This window comes from Colias philodice, chromosome 6 (assembly GCF_061535455.1).
Source record: "Colias philodice isolate Cphi_HAF_F1 chromosome 6, ilColPhil1 Martin Lab GWU primary, whole genome shotgun sequence".
NCBI lineage: Eukaryota > Metazoa > Arthropoda > Insecta > Lepidoptera > Pieridae > Colias > Colias philodice.
The window spans coordinates 1674168-1695914 of NC_143091.1; the positions used below are offsets into that span (position 1 = coordinate 1674168).

The 21747-nt window shown below is 32.9% G+C and overlaps 2 protein-coding genes and 1 non-coding gene across 3 annotated transcripts; 1 reads left to right on the forward strand and 2 right to left on the reverse strand.

Annotated features, from left to right (window-relative positions):
• The first annotated feature begins 23 nt into the window (after window positions 1-23).
• LOC149487502 (acyl-coenzyme A oxidase 1-like) lies at window positions 24-5822 on the forward strand. Its single transcript, XM_089696117.1, has 13 exons — window positions 24-294; window positions 569-728; window positions 1102-1270; window positions 1385-1508; window positions 1771-2015; window positions 2314-2474; window positions 2931-3093; window positions 3428-3618; window positions 3896-4039; window positions 4262-4367; window positions 4700-4852; window positions 5098-5214; window positions 5467-5822. The coding sequence occupies exons 1-13, from the start codon at window positions 171-173 to the stop codon at window positions 5608-5610; spliced, it is 2001 nt and encodes a 666-aa protein (XP_089552243.1). The 5' UTR covers window positions 24-170; the 3' UTR covers window positions 5611-5822.
• Window positions 5823-13478: 7656 nt separating this feature from the next.
• On the reverse strand, window positions 13479-15491 carry LOC149487503 (uncharacterized). The gene is made up of 2 exons (XM_089696036.1): window positions 15364-15491; window positions 13479-15103 (listed from the first exon to the last, which is right to left on the reverse strand). The coding sequence occupies exons 1-2, from the start codon at window positions 15431-15433 to the stop codon at window positions 13650-13652; spliced, it is 1524 nt and encodes a 507-aa protein (XP_089552162.1). The 5' UTR covers window positions 15434-15491; the 3' UTR covers window positions 13479-13649.
• A 4980-nt stretch (window positions 15492-20471) lies between these two features.
• TRNAL-UAG (transfer RNA leucine (anticodon UAG)) lies at window positions 20472-20551 on the reverse strand. Its single transcript has one exon. It is a non-coding gene; the product is annotated as a tRNA-Leu (tRNA).
• Between the last annotated feature and the right edge of the window lie 1196 nt (window positions 20552-21747).

Below are 21747 nucleotides of genomic sequence, written 5' to 3' on the forward strand. Positions count from 1 at the left end.
ACAATTTCCACCACCAAACAGCCAACATGCAACGTAACAATCACTTTTCGTAGTATATTCAACAATTATTGTACGCAAAGTTGTTTAATTCCTATCTTTAACTCGTTGATAAATTGTGTTTGTTAGATATCGTATGTCACACGTCAGTGTTGTTGTGAAGTGACAGTACAATGACGTTAAAAAAGGTTAATCCGGATTTGCAAAAGGAGAGAGCGACTTGTACATTCAATGTTGAAGAGTTGACTAACATATTGGATACAGGCGTTGAATTCACAGCGGAAAGGAGGGCTCAAGGTGATTTTTTTTGTTGTTTATTGATTAGAAACGAAAGAAACAGAATAAAATGATTCCTAACAACAATATTTTGTAATTATAGATTTAAATTATCAAAAAATATTTTATATCCTTGTAGATTATTCATATTACGTAATGCATGAATGAACCCACAAACAATGAATTAAAATTTTGGCGCCTGTCGTATTTTATCAGCAAACAGGTGTATCGGCGCTTGATATTGTAATTACTTTCGTTTAGCAAAAAGGTAAAAATTATAGCCATTTTATTTCAGAGGATCTGGTCTTTAGTGTAAAGGAACTCAAAGATGAAATCCCCGAAGAGTTTATGAGCCACAAACAGAAATATGAGAATGCTATACGTAAAGCCGTTATATTGGACAAAATCTTGAACAGCAGTAGTTCTATTGAAAAGTTTTACGAGAAGAGACATAAGTAAGTAACAATTGTCAATCACAATGATTATTAAATGTCCAGAATCGCTTGTCCAGGCATTCAACTTTGATGCCTCACTCTGATAAGCTGGTCTAAATAACAGTGTAACAATCATTTCTATTTTGAATAATTTAGAATTTCTAAACGCCTTTTAAAAATTTGCAAGTAGCTCAGCCTTTGACCTGTACAAGTTGCATAGATCTCGAGACTTAATCAATAATAATAATTCACTATTGTAACTAATTACACTAATTATTTAGAATTTATATGTATCAGAGATAAACTGCCCTAATCAACTTAGATTTTATTGACTTCTTTTACTTAGCCAACTCTTTTCACTTCATATTTTTAAAATACCCACTTATCTATACAGATCGGGTTTCCGAAGGACAATCGTAACAGCAATCTTTAAAGATGGCTCCCCATTCATGTTACATTCCGCCATGTTCATTCCCACATTGCTGGGACAGGCTGATGAGGAACAGAAGAAACATTGGTACACGAGAGCGAAGAACATGGAAATTATCGGGACATATGCGCAGGTATATATTTTTTTTACAAAAAAGGTCACCGACGCTCCTGGGGAGGAGGTACAATTTCAGGTTCAAAGAATAACGTTAATAAAAGTACAATTAATTTGTTTGTAATGATTTCAGACGGAGCTTGGACACGGAACATTTATTCGTGGTCTGGAAACACAAGCTACATACGATGAGAAGACTGAAGAATTTATTTTACACAGTCCCACGCTAACTGCATATAAATGGTGGCCTGGTGGTTGTAAGTAGTTTTGTTATTTTCGTCAGTAATATTCATAACTCTGACATAACCAATCTCATATTTGGATATAATTTATTTTCCTGGACTCTGAGACTAACTCATAATCAGTCCTAACTTATTAATTGGGATCATATTTCCATTAAAACCGAACACGAGAAGTTGGATGGCTTAAGATTTCAGGTGATGCTTGGTATGGAGAAAAACTAGATAGTTCATTATTTATGATATTATATGTTATTTCATTCTTATTGCCATTTTGCAGTGGGCCAAACATCAAACTATTGCATTGTAATGGCTCAGCTGAAGATTAAAGGAAAATCTTACGGCATGCAGCCATTTATAGTTCAAATAAGAGACGAGGAGACGCATATACCAATGCCAGGTGTAAAAGTTGGTGAAATCGGTGCTAAACTTGGATTTAATACAGTCAATAACGGATATCTCGGCTTTGATAATGTGAGGATACCAAGACGAAACATGCTGATGAAGAATTCGCAAGTTTTGAAGGTAATATTTAATAAAATGGATAAAACGTTAAAATGGTCAATGTAAAAAGAAACAATTGCTATACATATGTATTCCGTTGAGATGGTTATGCATAGTTTATTTGACAATCATTTCGCTAAAGTTGTTATTAGTTATTCGCAGCCAGCTTCTGCATAAATGATAACATAATTTAAACACACAAACTTTGAAAATCAATTTCCCTAATGTTCTTTTTTATAATTTCTCGGTTATTTCATTTGTTCCCTCCACTGCTATGTGACAGTCTTATGATGTTTATAGAAGTCAGATAATGTCACAGGATGGGACCTTCAAGTCAGCTCCCAACAGCAAGCTGGCTTACGGCACGATGGTGATGGTGCGCTGTACCATCGTCAACACGGCTGCTGGATGTTTGTCTCGTGCTGTGACGATTGCTGTGAGGTATTCTGCGGTTAGACACCAGTCGCAGTTGAAGGCAAAGTGAGTATAATCATTCAATGATATTACATTGGATTGATATTGTTTTTGTAACGATCACTCTTTATTCTTTAACACTCTTGGAATAATTAGAGCAACTCAACAACAATCCAAACTTTTGTGGTTATTAAATAAAAAAAGTGATTTGTTTTCTGTTTTATTTACTTACACGTGAATGAAAATATTCGTTACTAGAGGTCCGCCACGGCGGCTTCGCCCGTGGTACATATTTCGCAATAAAAGGTAGCCTATGTCCTTTCTCGGGTATCAAAATATCACCATACCAAATTTCATGCAAATTGGTTCAGTAGCTTAGGCGTGATTGAGTAACAGACAGACAGACAGAGTTACTTTCGCATTTATAATATTAGTATGGATTTTTTGTCTGAAAATGTACCTAACAAAATGCCATTGGAAAAAAATATCTGCAGTACATAATCTGTGATCGATGTGTTTCAGTGAACCAGAACCCCAAATCCTGGACTACGTGACGCAACAGCACAAGCTCTTCATTGGTATCGCCACCAGCTACGCATATATCTTCTCTTCCTACTGGCTTTGGGACCATTACTCGAAATACATTCAAGAAATGGGAGATGGAAACTATGAGAGATTACCTGAGGTAAGACTTTTATTTAACTAAATGCCATATTATTCAAACTTCCTTTAGGAATATTTTGTCTTTGGTTTCTGGCCTTATTTTGTTAGAACTCCAGTAGTGCTTAAATTACGTTGTTTAAAAATAATATTAGTAGTCCATACTTAAATGCTCGGTAATTTATTTAAAATATCATGAATAAGGCTAAGTGCTAAGGCACTTTATGAACTAAAGACAACTTTGAACGTCAGCTAAACGAATTTTAAATTATAAAAAAAGTCCTAGTTTTGGCTTGGCGTATTTCGATGCGTCAATCAATTTAATCCGTTCATTAATCAATTTAAATTCTCCTCCACAGCTCCACGCACTTGCGTGTGTCATGAAGGTGATCAGCTCATCCGACTGCACAGCACTAATTGAGAAGTGCCGATTATCCTGTGGTGGACATGGCTTCATGCTGTCTTCCAACCTGCCACAAATCTATGGCCTATCCACCGCCACCTGCACGTATGAAGGCGAGAACACCGTGCTGCTGCTGCAGACTGCAAGGTTAGTGACGAATAACTAAAGCCACAGATAGAATATACTTCAACACACATCTACTCTCATCAATATTGAACATGCAAAATAGAGCTTAGATTACTTACCTACCTAACAACAAGTAAAGTGGTACCAGTAGTAATTACTGGTACTACTGGTACTTGGTAAGGCATACAAAACAACAAAAATACTCAAATCAATGTGTTCAGATCTAACCCAATACTTTACTTGTTGTACTAATCTGAGGCTAAAATTTAAACAATGTTTTTATACTATTTAAACGCAGGTCGTTGGTAAAGGCCTGGAATTATGCATCAAAGGGTGGTTCCTTGAGACCAACGATGTCATATCTAGCGGACCGCTCGCCAGCTGCTCAGTGGGACAGCTCTCTGGATGGAATTATTAAAGCTTTCCAGAAAGTTTCTGTTGGGTGAGTAAAAAAAAATGATATATCTAATAAAATATAGACGATCGATACAGATAATCATCGGAATCAAAGAGTGAATTTACTAAAGAGCATTTAAAATATAGAAAATTTTATTTGTGAATTTCTACTTCAATATTATTGTACATCGAAGTTTAAAAGTAAAAATCTGTAACACGAAATTTAATAGAAGCTGATAAATGATGAAATACTTGATTTTTTATGCAGAAAACTGTCGTCAAGTGTGTCGAGTCTAGCGCAGTATGCTGCCAGTGGTTTGGCTCCCGAAGACGCTTGGAACAAAGCCTCCGTACAACTTATTTCTGCTGCTGAGGTATTTCAATTTGAAATATTTAATAGATATGTAAATAATTTATTAGATAGCTTGATATCGTTTTCCAGCTACCACTTGCCTAAATTCGGCGGATTAGTAATAGGTACGATTCATCCAGAACCTACGGTTTATAATAAGTTCAATTTAATTGCCAGCCGTGAAAAGAAAAACCAGTAGATGTCTTTGAAAAAAAAAAGTCTCAAAATAGTATTTGGTTGGTTGATAAGAATCAAACATTGGGATAATGAGGGATACTTGGAGATAACATTAGCTTTTCAATACTAATGTTATCTCCAAGTTTTCCAGTACTACCAATTCTTATATTTTCACAGGCATTCGGTCGAGCTGTAGTTCTGTCCGTGTTCAAGAGTGAAGTAGAGAAGTACGCTCAAACAGCGTCACAAGGACTCAGGAGTGTACTCTTCGATTTGGTCGAGTTATACTTCACCCACATGGTTCTGGACAAGATGGGAGATTTGCTATTGGTAATTTACATTAGTGTTTAATCGAGTTATAATTTTTGTTACTATAAAGATTGTTTAAATACACTTTTATCCATCTAGAAAGGATTTGAATCAAGTCCCTGTAGAAAAGTAAAAAAGGACGAAAGAAATGAATATAATAGCTTTTAGGATACCTTGCAATTATACCTTGAAGGATTTTAATAATAGTCACAAACCTAGTATAGGTATGTAATTATAACATATACTATAACATTTATCTATTTTAGTACACAAAGTTGACGGGGAAAGATGTTACGAATTTACAAAGAAAGTACGAGGACCTGTTAGAGAAAGTACGACCAAATGCCGTTGGTTTAGTGGACGCTTTCGACTACAGGGATGAGGTGAGTCTCTTTTTAAGTTAATAATTTACACAATATGATAGAGAATAATTCATTCAAAAGTCATTTAGAGAAAAAATAATTGCACCCTTAGATAGGTACAAAAATGTTAAAATTAAAACTCTATTAATATATCCATGAAATTAAAAAAATGCCAACAATATCAACTTACATATTCTAAATTAAAGAAATGCAAATTACTTACCATTTACAATATTACAATATTATTCATCCATATACAATTTTTTTTTTCAGGTGCTAAATTCAACTCTAGGAGCATATGACGGCATGGCATACGAGCGTCTGATGGCCGAAGCTGCCAAGAGCCCGCTCAACACAGAACCTGTCAATGATACCTTCCACAAATATTTAAAACCCCTTATGAAAGGAAAATTGTAAAGAATATTATGTAGAAACAAATACATAGTTTTTTTTATAATAAAAAGCGGCTAAAGGCAAAGAAGACAATTAAACCGAACAAGTTTATCCTTTTACGAAGCAATCACAATTATTGTATACGTATGTACCTTATGATTACTTTTACGCAGAATTTAAACCAAGAATGATAATCATACATACTAAGCTAGAGAAACTCCCAATGAAAATTTAATTTATATCTAATCTATTATTTCTTTAAAGACAATGGTTGTTTACATACAAAATACGAATTATGTAAAGTTCATAAAATTATGAATGCTAAGCTATAATATGTATGTAGGTAGGTATGTATTGCACGACTCATGATGCGAAGCATCAGAGAGTGCTTTACGATCGAAAAATTTTTTTCGCCTCATTTTTGCAGCTATTCTTATTATTATAGCCTTGTTAGTTCACGGAATCAAGATATTTTGCATACTATTGTCGAGATAATTTAATGGAGATTAATCCCATACTTTTTAAAAATTGATTTACTTCAATAGAATTGGAAAAAAACACCGAAATAGGTCAAAAAATTTTCCTGTCCGTCATGTGTGAAACCTGAAAACACTATAACTTGTGAAAAAATCCATCATTTGAGTTAAATTTTTTTTTAAATATTCTAATCGACGATTGTAGGTCACTGAATGCGAATGATTAATTAATTCAGTGTCGTTTAATTGCAATTAATAAAAAACGAAAACTACAAGACTGTATATCTATATATATATTATTTTTTTTTATATTTCATAATTAAATGAGCATTATGAGTCGTGCACTTTTGGATTTTCCAAATTTTTTGTTTATTACTCTAGGATTGAGCTTATATGTTATTCCATACTCATATTGTCATTTTTATACGTATTGTTAGTATATTTATTTAGTCATAATGTCATTATTTATATTACTAACTTTACAACTTATAATATTTTAAAGATTTGTACTTTATAATGGTAATATATTATGCGCAATGAATTGGAAAGGGTAAACAGAAGTCTTAATATGACTGTGGACTATTTTTTTTATTAAATTGTGAACGAAAATGTTCTTTTGTTTTATTTTAAATCCTTTTTTTATAATGTTTTCTTGAAGTATTCATTGTATTATTTTAACGATAACCTTATTTTTCTAGAAACTCAGATATATAAAGGCAGTAATAAAATAAAGAGTACTATAAAACACTACAGCCCATAAGTACCTATGAATAATTCCAAACTGAATCATGAATCGTAAACAGAGCCTGGTGTATAAACTAGTTCATTAGAGACAGCTAGAGACAGCTATTAATCTACTTTAAATAAGTCAATAAACCATTTGATTCAAGGGTATCATAAAATTTAAATGTTGGCGAATTTATTTTTCCTGTCGAACCGATAAATATATAACAGTAGTTATTTGTGACTATAATTTATACTCCATTATTTATTGCTTTCAACTCTGTAAGAGACGTTTTAAAATAAATTGCAAAGAGGATATAATCACTACGTTTTAATAAATTGCTGTAACGCCGGTTTATAATTTTTTAATTATCTCTAATACTAGTAATTTGGCAAACATTTGTAAATGTTGGTACAAAATAATTGCACAGCGTTTTGTCTTTGGACTGTTATAGAAAATTGATGATTAATGATAAGAAACCTTTTAATTAAATAAATTCTAAATTTTGATAAATTCGTGGGCGTGCCGAGTTTGAAATGAATGGTTATTAACATTTGTCTAAATAATTTTTACAATTGAAATAGAATGAAAAACATTTGTGTTATAACAGTTCTAATATACCTATAGTATAATACTAATTCCACAACGGATTTTGATGGGGATTTTTTTATTGCGAATAGGGAAGGGCTTGACCACAATCTCACCTGATGTTAAGCTGAGATGTGGGCAAAGATGGTACGCGCTTCCCTAGAAAGTACCTACCTGTTGACGAGGTACCCATATTGTACTCGTCGGGGAACATAGACTCAGGAAGCATATTTTTTTAATAGAATGGTTCACGAGGAAGGTTATAGTCGTCGTTTCAGCCGTGGGACGTCCACTGCTGGACAAAGGCCTCCCTCAAAGGTTATAGTAGTTTAAGACAAAACGGGAAAAGCCGCAGGTGGAAAGCTAGTATACAATATAAATATTTCCCGAATGCTAGTTGCAAGTTTGCTTAAAGGTATCATATAATTTCAGTAAGTTACAACTTACACCAGATCAGTAATTTTTGCGTAAAACAAATTCTAGGGAGAACATTCCTATAAAAAGCAATTATATTTTATAAGTATAATACCTATTTATTAGATGATAGTTTATGAGGACATCGAGATTAGTCACAGCTAATTATAATTCATGTAAATAAAGAAATAAAACTTGAATTTCTAATAAAATCATATATTTTATTTAAACACTACAGAAACTTAATATATTCGCAAATATAATGAACAGCTGTGAATAAATAATTTAAAATTTATAGTGACATAAAATATTAAATTTATGAGGTCGTTTGGCGAAGATTTAAATTGATTAGCAAAACATTAGTTTATAAGATGGTAATTATAAATAACTAGCTTACCGCCCGCGGCTCCGCCCGCGGCTCCGCCCGCGGCTCCGCCCGCGTTGTCTAAGAAAAACCCGCATAGTTCCCGTTCCGTTGAGATTTCCGGGATAAAACCTATCCTATGTGTTAATCCAATTTACCCTCTATATGTGTGCCAAATTTCATTGTAATCGGTTCAGTAGTATTTGCGTGAAAGAGTAACAAACACACACACATCCTCACAAACTTTCGCATTTATAATATTAGTAGGAAGGATAGGATAGGATTATTATTTTTTCTGTTTCTATTTTAAGTTCAAGTTCATTAACTTTTTTTCAATTTTATATTTTAGTCACAAGTTTAATGCCCTAAACTTTTATGATAAAATATGAAATAAATATAAATAATTTGGAAAATCCAAAAGTGCACGCCTCATAATTTTTTTTTAATAAATATTTATTAATTATTATTTTTGTTTATTTAATAACAATTAAACCACATCGAATCAGACCCTGAAAAATGAAAGGGTTCTATTCCTGAGCATACTCAAGCGTAAGAGAAAAAAAAAGACTCGATTAGTAAAGTATTTCGGTCGCTATCGTGTTAACAAGAAAAAGGATCCGCACATACAGACACACGGACGTCCAAGACAGAACTTTTTTAAACTGTTTTTTAACTAGTTTAAATAACAAAAATGACATCAAAAATATCATGAACGTTAAAAATAGTGTTTTTTCTTAATATGTGTGTGTATGTATTATCTTACAAGTGCAATGTATGATACATAAAGACATTTTAAGTTTGAAAAATCAGATGTTTTGCGCGAAGTGACAGTAGTACCTACCCACCTCAACGCTTCGCTTATGAGGCGTGCAATAGCACAGTGCCTCTGGGGTTGAAAATTTTATTCGAATAGTCGAGCGTTTGACACCAAGCGTATCACAAATAATTAAGAACCGTATTTAATAGTAATGGAAAATGGTAATTGGTTTACCATAAGTAACAATCCTATACACTTCGTTCCAGTAACTTTTTAGAATAGTAATTATTATTAAAAAAGCTATAATAGTGAAAGTTAATCAAGTTTATGTTTTCTATGAAAGTCAGGATGTAGACATAAAATATACATAGGTATATATTTTTTTTGTTGCTATGCGCGCTTGTTACATTATACATGAATAGGAAAGCCATATAATATAATATTAAATTTATTTGTACTAGATAAAAATAAATGTATTTTCCGCTTAATGATCAAAGTCGTGGGCGATACACATTTAAAAAATCAATTTAATTCTTAAACAGAGATAGTTATTTATTTAAATTAGATTATCCATGAATATTTTTTTCTTTTTGTCAGCATACTTATTTGGAACATATGGTATCTTGTGAAATTTGGCAAACATTAATTTTTTTATGGTTCTTATTTAATTTTAATGTGCGTAGGAGCGGCAGCTGACACCAGATATTAGACTTTATAATACCTTATTTAGAAATAAGGTGAATGACTCTAGGGGATTCATTTTGACAATTTCAAACAGGAATTACAAATGTAGGTAAAGTGAAGTCCCATGTCCCCTAGTGGGGTAAGGGGCAGATGCATTATACATCTGTTTCACTGATCGATTTTCTTTAGGGACAAGTAGGTGATCAGCCTTCTGTGTCCTGCCAGACCGAGACATTTTTTTTTTCTTCGTCTCCACCGGGAATCGAACTCAGGACCCCTCGGTTCTACGCTCACGCGTCAACCACTGTACAAATGTAGGTAGGTATATGGTAATTGGCAATATATAGAAATTTGTTTACAATTAATCATGCAAATAACTTTCACATCACCTTTGTGAGTAAATTGCAAAAAAAAAACATCAAAATAAAAGATATAAAAATAAAAATACTTGAAATGAAAAAAAAATATTTGAAATAAAAATAGGGTACCTACTTTCCCAAAACGGAACTGGGAACATAAATATTCAGTAAATAAATGGTAATTTATTTACGAACCGTAAAACCATAGTATAGGCACAGATCACAGATAATATAATAGTAGTATAGGTAAAAACATTTAACAAACTTCGTGGCCGGTTAATGGCTGGTTTTTGCAATCATTAATCAAATAACCATTCGATACATTAAATCGATAGTTTCTATGATATATTATTCGCAAAAAAAAGTCGGTTACGGTGTCGAAGTCAAGTCGAGAGGTTAAAAATCTTAACGGCCTATTGTTTTATGATTTTGATGAACGATAAAGTTGTTAGATTGATATGCTTTATTGCCATGATGGTATTGAAAATGGAATTTTCGCATTAGAAGTTAATTTTAAACGTGTATAACGGGGGTTAGAAAGTTAGAAATTACTCTATAAAGTTCTTGTACAGATATATTCTGAGATAAGCTTTAATTAATTTATTCATATTGAAAATTATATTTGATTTTTTTGTTTGAGGTTGCAGATAATTTTTAGTAGTTGCATAAATGAATCTGTTATTTCATTCAATTTAATGAATTGTTCAAATATCTGTATACTTACATATAACATGTTTAAATAGAAAAAAATATATAGAGCATACCTTCCTATGATAATGTATCGTGTTAAAAATAATAATTTCATACACACGGCGTATCATGCTTCTAACGACTATCGATCTGAAACCTGTCCTTTAAGGAGCCTCATACCAAATTGTAGTAGGCTCTCAGCTATCTCTATAAAATCTCTATCAGTTATCTCTATAAAAATCTCAAATATAAACTGTAATACTTTCGCAGCGAATATTGACCTGATAACTGTACTCGGACCTTATCTCTGAGGTTAATGCTAGATCCATTACTTCATCTGAAATATAGCCTTCGGTAAAAACTGTTCGATATTCAGTAACAATTAAAAATACCGTAATCACTCACAATTTAGATAATAAGATGAGAATCGATGAGATGAGATCATTTTTGTAATGTTTTTAGTGGCTTCTTAATCGCTTCAAGATCATATTTTGAGCACGAATGCTTTAATCTAAAAAAATATTACTCAAAGGTGACTGACATAGTGATCTATCAACGCACAGCCCAAACTTTACGGATCGGGCTGTTAGGCATGCAGGTAGATGTTAGGATGTAGTCATCCGCTAAGAAAGGATTTTGTTCAATTCTACCCCCAAGGGGATAAAGTACGGAATGAAAGTTTGTTGTAAATTTATCTTTTCCACGCAGGCAAAGCTGCGGGCAACAGCTAGTTTTGCTATAAAATTTAACAACTCTTCCTGATTAAATCAAGAAAGTAAGAAACGTTAAACACGTTTCTTAAATTGGAACTGCTTAATTAAAATAGAAAATTTGTTAAATTTCGCATAAATAGAATCTGAAGTTTTATCGTCTACAGATAACAAAACTTGCTAATTATATTATCTGACCTCTTTGTACTTTCTAGTATTTTTTGTTTACAATTAATTCATGCAAAATAACTTTTGCATGAATTAATGTAAAATTTTCTCCGTAGTTTCCTATTTCGTTGTTATTTTGAAAATCAAGTTAGCTATATGATTTTTTATTCAGATTTACTTGCATTTAATATTGTCTAATTAGTGATCTTAATAAAATATTTTCAATTCATTTTCTTGGCGAGTTCAAGCGTAAAAAAAAAATAATTTGGAAAATCCAAAAGTGCACGCCTCATAATTTTTTTTAATAAATATTTATTAATTATTATTTTTGTTTATTTAATAACAATTAAACCACATCGAATCAGACCCTGAAAAATGAAAGGGTTCTATTCCTGAGCATACTCAAGCGTAAGAGAAAAAAAAAGACTCGATTAGTAAAGTATTTCGGTCGCTATCGTGTTAACAAGAAAAAGGATCCGCACATACAGACACACGGACGTCCAAGACAGAACTTTTTTAAACTGTTTTTTAACTAGTTTAAATAACAAAAATGACATCAAAAATATCATGAACGTTAAAAATAGTGTTTTTTCTTAATATGTGTGTGTATGTATTATCTTACAAGTGCAATGTATGATACATAAAGACATGGTCCGGGAGCCAGCAGCAGATTTTATGACCAAGTTCCTCTCAAGCGGTAATTAGTAAAATGCATCAAAGTATAGTATTATGAAGCCTCGTGAACGTCAGCTGGAGCTCGGTTGGGGGGAAGAGCGGTTGTAGCCTCCCGTATCAGCTGACGGTTTTTCCACCAAGATACAGCCAGCTGACATATATATTTATCCACAGTTACATATAAGCTATCATCAGGTAAATTTTTGTTTGAGAGGAAATAACGGAAAATAAATTTTTCTTTAAATTTAACTTTCATGTTCGAGACACCAGCTGACGTAAAATACACCATGTTGTAACCAGCTGACTATTTTTTTTCGTTGAGATATTGGGTTAGCTACAATTTGACAAATTTTTAGCTGAGAGGAAATGAATGAATGAATGTATTTTTTTTCCTATGTGCGTGGGAGGCTCACCCCCCAACCGAGCGCCAGCTGACGGTCACGAGGCTTTATAATACTATACTCTCATGCGTCTGACGAATTATCTCTTGAGAGGAAATAGTTAACCAAATTTGCACCTGGCTCCCTAACCAACATTTTAAGTTTGAAAAATCAGATGATTTGCGCGAAGTGACAGTAGTACCCACCTCAACGCTTCGCTTATGAGGCGTGCAATATTGTATGAATTTTATGTTTTTCTTAAGCTTTTCTTTCATTTCTCTCGATAATAACAAACTCAACAAAAAAGAAGGATGATCGAAATCGGTCCAGCTGTTCGCTTCATGCAAATGTAGATAAAATAAGTCAATGTAAAAAAATACTTTGTTATTTTGATTTGATTTGAAGTTTAATGCATTAGAAGGTAATTTCATTAAAAAACACGATAAAATTATGTTTAACCGACTTTAAAAAAAAGGAGGAGGTTATCAATTCGGCCGGTATAATTATTAATATTAATGGTATGTTATTACTTATTCAAACCAAAATTCTTTTTTGTAAAAGTTATTAATGATTGAGGCTAATGTTCTCGTAGATAATTTTGATGCAAAATATTTTTAAATATTCCGTTAGTCTGCAAGTATGATCATTAATAAAATTATACCTAATTGATAAATCTAATCATTTACTAGACAAACTGTGTGTTTGTTCATGTGATGTTCATGTTAATGTTATGTTTTGTAGGTACATGTTATGTTCATGTTTTCTTATTGATTAATCTACAATTTTAATAGCGTTATTATATAAATTAAGAAATTTTCTGCAGTTTTTTATGTTTAAAGTTCAATATGTAAAGTATAAAATAAATAGCGAGTTTTGTGACAGGGAGACAAATAAAAGGGTATATTTTTTCGAAAGACACTTTATTACTCTATTTAAAGTAATAATTTACTTAATTAAATAATAAATAAGAAAATAAATAAGTTTAGTTATTCAATACTTGCAAATACACCAAGACAAGTTTAACAATATTCGATCTTAAGTCGTCTTGATGTTATTGCCTTTGCAGCGAATAACTTACAGGCTTTGAGCATTCGCTTGAGCAGTGCCGTAACCATTGGTGTTGGCAGAAGAGTTCACTACCCTGTAGCCGGCGTACATGCCTTGTGTGTTGGCTGATGAGGTAGCAGAGCCCTGGCCGGAGGTCTGCGCGTTAGCCACAGTGCGGGAACCAGCGTATGGGACATAAGCGTTTCTAAAGACGCCGTAAGATCCTCCGTTGTTGGCAGAGGACGAAGCCGAACCGTATCCGTTAGTGTTGGCGGTCGATTTTAAACCAGCAGCGCTGATGTCGGCGTTGGCGTTAGCGTTACCGTAACCCAAACCGAGAGTGTTGGCGGAAGACTTGGCGGATCCGAGGCCGGTGTTAGCTTCAGAGTTGGCAGATCCGTGGCCCTGGGTGAGCGCACCAGACTTGGCCAAACCTAATTCTTGGTTGTAGCTGTTGGCGACAGAGTTGACGTTACCAGCACCGATGATGTTAGCGTTCGCGTCAGCGGCACCGAAGCCGTTGGTGTGAGCTGAAGACGCGGCGGTTCCGTGAGCGGCTCCGTTAGAGTGGGCGGTTGACTTGGCGACTCCACCGTTGACTTGGCTGTTAGCTTGGGCCTGATTGATACCAGAGGGAGTGCCGTAGAGTGTTCCGAAGCGCCAAGAAATACCCTTATGGGCTGTTTTGGCGGAAGCTACGGCGTTGTTGATGTCAGCGTTGGAGGAGGCTGATCCAAAGCCGTTAGCGTTAGCGGAAGCGACAGCCCTTTCATAGGCGTTGTTGACAGTCGAAGAAGCAGAACCGAAACCTCCGTTGGTCTTTGTTTGAGCGCTGGTTAAACCGAGACCGCCTTCAGAACGGGAGTTGGCAGCGCCGAAGCCTTGGGTCTTAGCAGAGGTGATGGAAGAGCCGAAAGCGTTTTTCTCAGCGTTCGCGGATGCGGAACCTTGGCCGTAAGTGTTAGCGTTGGAAGAGGTGATACCGTAGTTGCCGACACCGCGAGTTTGAGCAGAGGACTGAGCGGAACCAGAGCCTTCGGTGTTGGCTGAAGTGATCGCTGTTTCAGAAGCGCCGTTGAGAATAGCAGAGGATTCAGCCTTTGTGAGTCCAGCGGGGTACTCGTATCTGATTTGGGCGGGTGTTTCAAAGTTCTGTTCATATGATACAATAGTTGCTGGTTGGGGGATTTCGTAGTAGTATGTGGGGTTGTTTTGGGCTTCTGCGATAGCTTTGGCCATTTCGACTTGAGGTGAGTTAGGACCGTCGTAAACTTCAGCGTTGGCTACGGCTTGTCCTGGGAGGACCTGGGCGGGGATGATTTCTCCGTAGCCGAGGTTCCTGATATATTGGTGGTCGTCAGCAGTGGCACTGCTGTACGCCTGGTGGACACCGCCATTGATCGTTGCTGACCCAACGGCTTTTCCACCATTGGAATATGCCCGGCCAATTGAGAAGCCGCGTCCATCACGGTATACGAAACCTGGAATAAAATATTGTTTTTATTTACTTGATATTTGAATACGTTATTAGTTTTTAAAGGAGTAGATGTAGTAGAGGTAGTTCATGATTGCAATGATCCTTGAATCTTGTGATATTGGAGATAATTTCTCATTAGATTACGTTATTCTTTTTTGAAATAAATGAAATTAATAATTTTATATTTTTGAGAAGTTAAACAAAATTTTAATTTTATTTAAGTATACAAAAAATAAATAAAAATAAAATACTAATTTTGCTTACCGTTTAAAAGGGCGGGGCTACTGTGGCACAGGGCGACACACGCCAAAGCAACGATCAGTTTGGCTGCCATGTTGCAACTGATTATATCATACGATAGCAGTCGAGTGGATGAAGTGAGAGCATTTCTCCGCGTTTATATACAAAGAAAGCGTCCACCACTCCCGCGCACTTTTCGCCTAATCGCCGAACTTCATAGAGAATTAGATCGTAAATTCAGGTGATACGTTACGGTAGATTAATGAGGTTGTTCAATCAAGATTTTAGCGAATCGATTATGACAAGTTGACGTTTAGTTGCAGGACGGGTTCAGGGTGCAACGACCCCATCGATACCCTTGAATTATTGTAATTGCATAGGTTAATAGCGATGACATCGGCTAATCTGTGGATAATGTAATTAAGAACATTTTGTAGGTAGGATTGTATTATTAAGCATCGGTTATAAAGGGATGAACCACTTTTATAATTATTTTATTAAAAAAATGAGTGAGAAGGTAAACTCATTTTTTTATAAAATTGAACTTAAACATTAATAAGTGTTTTTTACTCGTAAAATGAATATAAATTTGATTTAAATAAATAGTAGAGCTTTAAGCTTTTAGCTCTATTTTCTTCAAAACCATTATCATGCATTAAATACCTAAATTCATTGATGCAATTTGTTATCGTTATCATATTCGTTGATAAAATAATCATTTACTTAATAAATGAGATATTATTAAACAATTGGTGTAAAAAGTTCGTCATGCCGCGGCCGGGGCAATAGACGCGGTTTCTAATCCCGCGCCCGTGATCGATTTTTTTCTGTACTTTACAAAAATTTCAAAAAGTATTATTACAAAGTTGAACATAATAATATTCTGTACTTTGTGTGGAATATAATATAATATCTTGAAATGAAAATTAACTGTGCCTAATATATATAGATATATATAACTGTCTACTATTATTTAATTAAAAAGAAGACGGTAAATTTATATAAATATAAGGATATAATATGCTTTCGCATCATTTTCTATGTGAATCCTTTAATTTTCTTTAATTATATTGCATTTTTTATACGCAAAATTATAATTTTAAATTCCGATAGAACTATGTTTAGATACTTTACGTAGTTGTATCTACTCTATTAAAAATCGGTTTAAAAGTTAAAAGAATAACATAGACCCATATAAGGTCTAATGTGAATATAAATATTAATATTTTTCATATTTTTGAAATATGAAATAGACTATCTAATCTTATGCTTGTTTGGTGTTTTTATAACAATTATTAAAAGTGTCAATTACTTTAACTTTCTCTGTCACTTATTAAAATATGTTTGTATTTTTTTATCAAGTCCTAATAACTTTTTCTTTCAAGTCCGTTGTTACATTGCGTGGACATGACACTGACATTGCTGTCAAAATATCAACACAGAGTAGGTACCTAAATTAAAATTGAATTAGGTACCTACTCATATTAATTTTTGAACATTAATAGAAATGCTTTTCTTTTAGGTTTTTTATTACTTGGTTCGTAGCGTTTCTACTTTCTAGAGTTAAATAGAAAATACGTCACTAATTTTTAAGTATTTTGATCACTATAATAAGTGATGTGAAAAAATTATAAAAATCAATTATTGGTGTTCACAAAAAAGACGTTGCGTGAAAATATTTTTGCTTATAAAACTATCAATTTAAATCGTAAACAGTTAAATTACAGTTAGGTATATTAATAGCCTGTCATTCCTTATAAAGATTTATAAGTTCAAGTTCAAAGCTTCGAAGAAAAATATGAAGCTTTCTATCCAGTGAATCTACCTTGCGTAAAAAAATTAACCCATTGAGCCCCGAACGGCCCGATCGGGTCGCGACACAATAGATTTTCTATTGTGTCTGTGATTCCGGGGCCTGAGGGAAATACCACAACATTAATTATAATTTATTATAATTAGACATGCATTTTCTTGAATCATTGTTCATATTTGCAATTTCCTTAGTTTTCAGTCGGAAACTTTAATATAAGAAGGTACATAACTACTAACAATTTTTCACAAACTTAAGTTTTTTATAAAATGTTCTAGGGTGATGCTAAAACAAGTACCTTCTTACATACTACATCCTATGACCTATCCTATCCTATACTACTAATATTATAAAATATGCGAAAGTTTGTTACTCTTTCACGCAAATACCACTGAACAGATCACAATGAAATTTAGCATACATATAGAGGGTAACTTGGAATAACACATAGGATAGGTTTTATCCCGGAAATCTCACGGGAACAGGAACTATGCGGATTTTCCTTTGAAAACGCGGGCGAAGCCGCAAGCTGAAATCTAGTAGGTACTACCTAACTGTTAATTTTATCAATAGAGATAGTAAAATAATGAAGCCCTTTACATACCTAAATATTACAAGGTCAACAAACAACTTAGTTATAAGTAAAAACTTACCTATCTACATTCAAAATGGCATAAATATTCTCGATGAATTACATAGTAACAACATCATTCATTTTTTTTAATTATTAAAATATCATATACAAATAATTAATACAAGGAAAACTAATTTTAAGTACGTAAATGTAGATATAATTTAACATAAACACTACTTGTGTAAAAAATCATGGAAATAGAGGAAATATTGCTTACTAGCTGTTCCCCGCGGTTTCACCCGCATTGATGATATTGTATAGCCTTCCTCCATAAATGGGCTATCTAACATCGAAAGAATTTTTCAAATCGGACCGGTAGTTCCTGAGATTCCGTTCAAACAAACAAACAAACTCTTCAGCTTTATAATATTAAGTATAGATTATTATAGAAGGATATTATTATAAAAAGCTACATTTTGATCAATTTGATAACTTACAGTTAGTGAGGTACCGCTAATAACTATAAGTACACATTTATAAATAGATATAAACTATGCACGTCTAGCCTCGCCTACAAGCTGGAGGCGGCTTTACTCGCAGTCGCAGGTATTAAAAAAATCAATAAGATGATATTATTGTGACATGATTTTAAAAGTGCAACTACTTCGTTTCAATCTGTTACCATAATTACAAAGGATGTATGTACCTAACTCAATTAATGAATTCAAAAGTTCAACGAATGACAATTTTTTAATCTAACGTGGTAAAAAAAAATTGTCATGGATGTGTATGTGTATTATACAGTGGTACCTATTATAATTTATACTAATGCAGTGTAAGTAAACGTTTACTATAAAAATATAAAATAATGAAATGAAAGGAAAAGAAAATAACATGACATAAATTTTTTGTGCAAATTGGCCACCATAAGCTTTACATTGAATTAGATAAATTTATATAGACTCTACATTTTTTATGAATAATTGCTTCAAGCTGCTTGCATTTGCATATATCTTATTTAAGTAATTTTTGTGCAGCTTTCTTCATGTAAATATTTCATCATTCAGGCAATTAAGAACAATTTAATTAAAAAATTGAGATAAGAAGAAGATGAAGATCGATTTTCAGAACGATTTATTGAAATTCGAATAGGCTATAATTTTTCATTAAAAACATTTATTTATTCAAACAGTCTTCTTAGAAACGTTTTTTGTATTATTGACTACGGGTTCAAATCCTGTACACAGATTACAGATAACAGATACAGATTAGAAAATAAACTTTTTAATTGATCCCTTCAGATTTAATAGATGTACTTTTATCTTATTTATATCCTCAAGAGCTCTGTTTAATACTTTCGATCAGAAACATTCTCGATATTCTAAATCAATAAAATCTGTGCATACAAAAAATCACATAAAAACGTCCGAAAAGATGTCAAAAAACCAACATCCAATAAATTCTAGTTTAATTAAAACTAATAATGGGATTAAGGACCCCGAAGGTAAATAAAAATACGATATTATGATCAATTTATTTGAGCATACATATCCTTAAGTGCTCTGTAGAGTAATTATGCAAATGGCATGCGAATTTTTCATCGAATTGACAACGATTAATTACATGCTGGTTTCGGCACAACCTGATTGATGAGTGTAATAGATACCAAACTAGATACAGCTAGCGAATTTTAGAATTCCGTAAGTTATTGGTTCACTGTAAGCGCCAGGATTATGTTTTTTTTTCAGGAAATTTTTTGGCGCAAGTGTTGCGTGTTGTGTTAGATTTAGATAACTTAATAAACTTTAAATACTTAGTAATTTTTTGACTTCAATGCGTTATTTTGATCATCATTTTACTTGGTTTATTATAAACACCAAGTTATAGTCTGTAAATTTAAAACTTGGGTATGTACCTAGTGATTTATCTCTACAACAACACGATCTGTTTAAACAAGTATTTCATCATGAGAAAGCTACATTGATACTGATTACTGACATAGGCTATAACCTCTTTGAAGTGAAATTTTAAAGATTATTGAGAGGTAAATTTCAAGTTCGCATCATGGCAATACCTTTACACCTTCATGGAGTAAGTCGACGATTTTAGTATCTTTGAATCTTGCCAAAGAAGTTTCACTTCAGATACTTGTGCTCAGCATACACGCTCTTTTTTATCTTAGTTCTTTGTCTAAGGCAAAGAAAAATAGGTAACTAATCAACTAATAATAATATAAATATTATAAAAATTTACAAATCAGTGTACGGAACACAGTCCGCGCAAGAAAGCTTTGCTTCTACTTTTTACTACATATTTGAAAGTGACCTGGAAGATTTATTAGGGTTAGTGGAATAAAATATTAATGTTTATAAAAATATATTTATTGAAAAATTTAAGCTACTAATTTTGTTATAAATCACAATTATTGGGTCTCATATTTTTACCTCTGACTACAAAATGGAATCGCGGTAAAGCTGTTCTAACTGAGCATTTACTTTTAAGTATACCTATCAGATATTATTTTTAAACAAATAAAAAAAAAAACAAAACCAAATAAGAAGAGCACCTATTAGGTAACAATTTTATGTTGGTGACGTTTGTAAGAAATATTTGTTTATTTCTTTCAGACAAATTAATTTTTTTTAGGCATAACGTTGACATAAAAAAAATTACAATTATTATTTAAAATTTCATATCCCATAATAATATTTATAAATTGAAATGTGAAAAAATAAAACAAAAAGAATTTGACAGCGGTGGGATTCGAACCCACGCCCTTTCGGACTGGTGCCTAAAACCAGCGCCTTAGACCACTCGGCCACGCTGCCTATAAGGCGACGTGTCGAAATAGCGATACATTTCATACAGCACACAGAGTAGACTATCATTCTGAGAATAATCTTTTTTTTCCCGTGATTTTATGTGTATATTCACAAAGTAAAAAAAGATAAAGTTGTAATCTAGTATTCTTATTTATATTGTAAGTAACTAGTAACACTTAGTTACACACACAAAACCCTATTATACAGTTACAGCATCTACCAATGATAGTAGAAAGGCGTACGCTAAAACCATCTATCCTTTGGTTGCGAGGAAAACCAGGCTAACTAGCCAGAATTGACTTCAACTGTCCCTTTTTCGTTTATCATCTTACTTTAATTTCTAATCGTGTGTGCGTCAGTGTCGTTTACATCTAATGTTGTGTTGATTAAAATTAAACCTACACCACAGAATACATAATAGTAGCTAAACGCTACAGAACGGACACTCTCCGCCTCCCGCCAAAATTAAACACTTACCTCACCCCGAACGATCAGTCTAAAAATGGTCCACATTTTTCTGCAAGGACGATACGCATCGAAGATTGACAACATTAATTAAAGCTGTATGTATTCTGTGCCTACACCTTTTTACTTTTAGAACATTGGCTAGGTATTAAGCATGTCATATACGGTAGTAAATATTATTAATTCTCGTTTATCAAAATCGTACGTCAAAATGAGCTTTGATTACCACAAATGCTGCTTATTCATTGAGCTTTTAATACCCAAATTAAATATATATATTTAAATTAAATATGATAAAGTTTTATTAATTTGTACTTACAACAATATTCTGTACCATTTATATTTTTTTTGTGTCGTTGCCGCACTGCAGCAATCGCTTTAATAAATAGTTATTAGTGACGTTGGTCACTTATTAAGAAGAAAACTGACTGTATTTAGTAACGCATAATTTTCTATGCGTTTGAATATAACAATATCTTAGTTACCCAGTTAGTTAAATTTCTTATTTCTGTATGTAATATGATTAAAATTGTAGAATTACATGAATACAAATAATGCTTGAAAAGAAGAGTTGCTTATTATCTTGAGATTCAATATTTTTATTTATATTTAATCAATTAAAAAAAATGAACTATCAAATAAAATCTAAACTAGCAATCAATTACTTGCATCATTTGCTTAACTATATAGGTTCTTCATGTATTAGGAAGGTAAACGTAGAAAAATAAAACAATAAA

Bases quoted from the DNA above. Each gene is read 5' to 3' on its own strand.
- LOC149487502 (XM_089696117.1), top strand. From the start codon at position 171: ATGACGTTAAAAAAGGTTAATCCGGATTTGCAAAAGGAGAGAGCGACT. The intron at 295-568 runs GTGATTTTTTTT...ATTTTATTTCAG, and splicing joins AGCGGAAAGGAGGGCTCAAG to AGGATCTGGTCTTTAGTGTA. The intron at 4,853-5,097 runs GTAATTTACATT...TATCTATTTTAG, and splicing joins AGATGGGAGATTTGCTATTG to TACACAAAGTTGACGGGGAA.
- LOC149487503 (XM_089696036.1), bottom strand. From the start codon at position 15,433: ATGGCAGCCAAACTGATCGTTGCTTTGGCGTGTGTCGCCCTGTGCCAC. The intron at 15,104-15,363 runs GTAAGCAAAATT...ATTTTATTCCAG, and splicing joins TAGCCCCGCCCTTTTAAACG to GTTTCGTATACCGTGATGGA.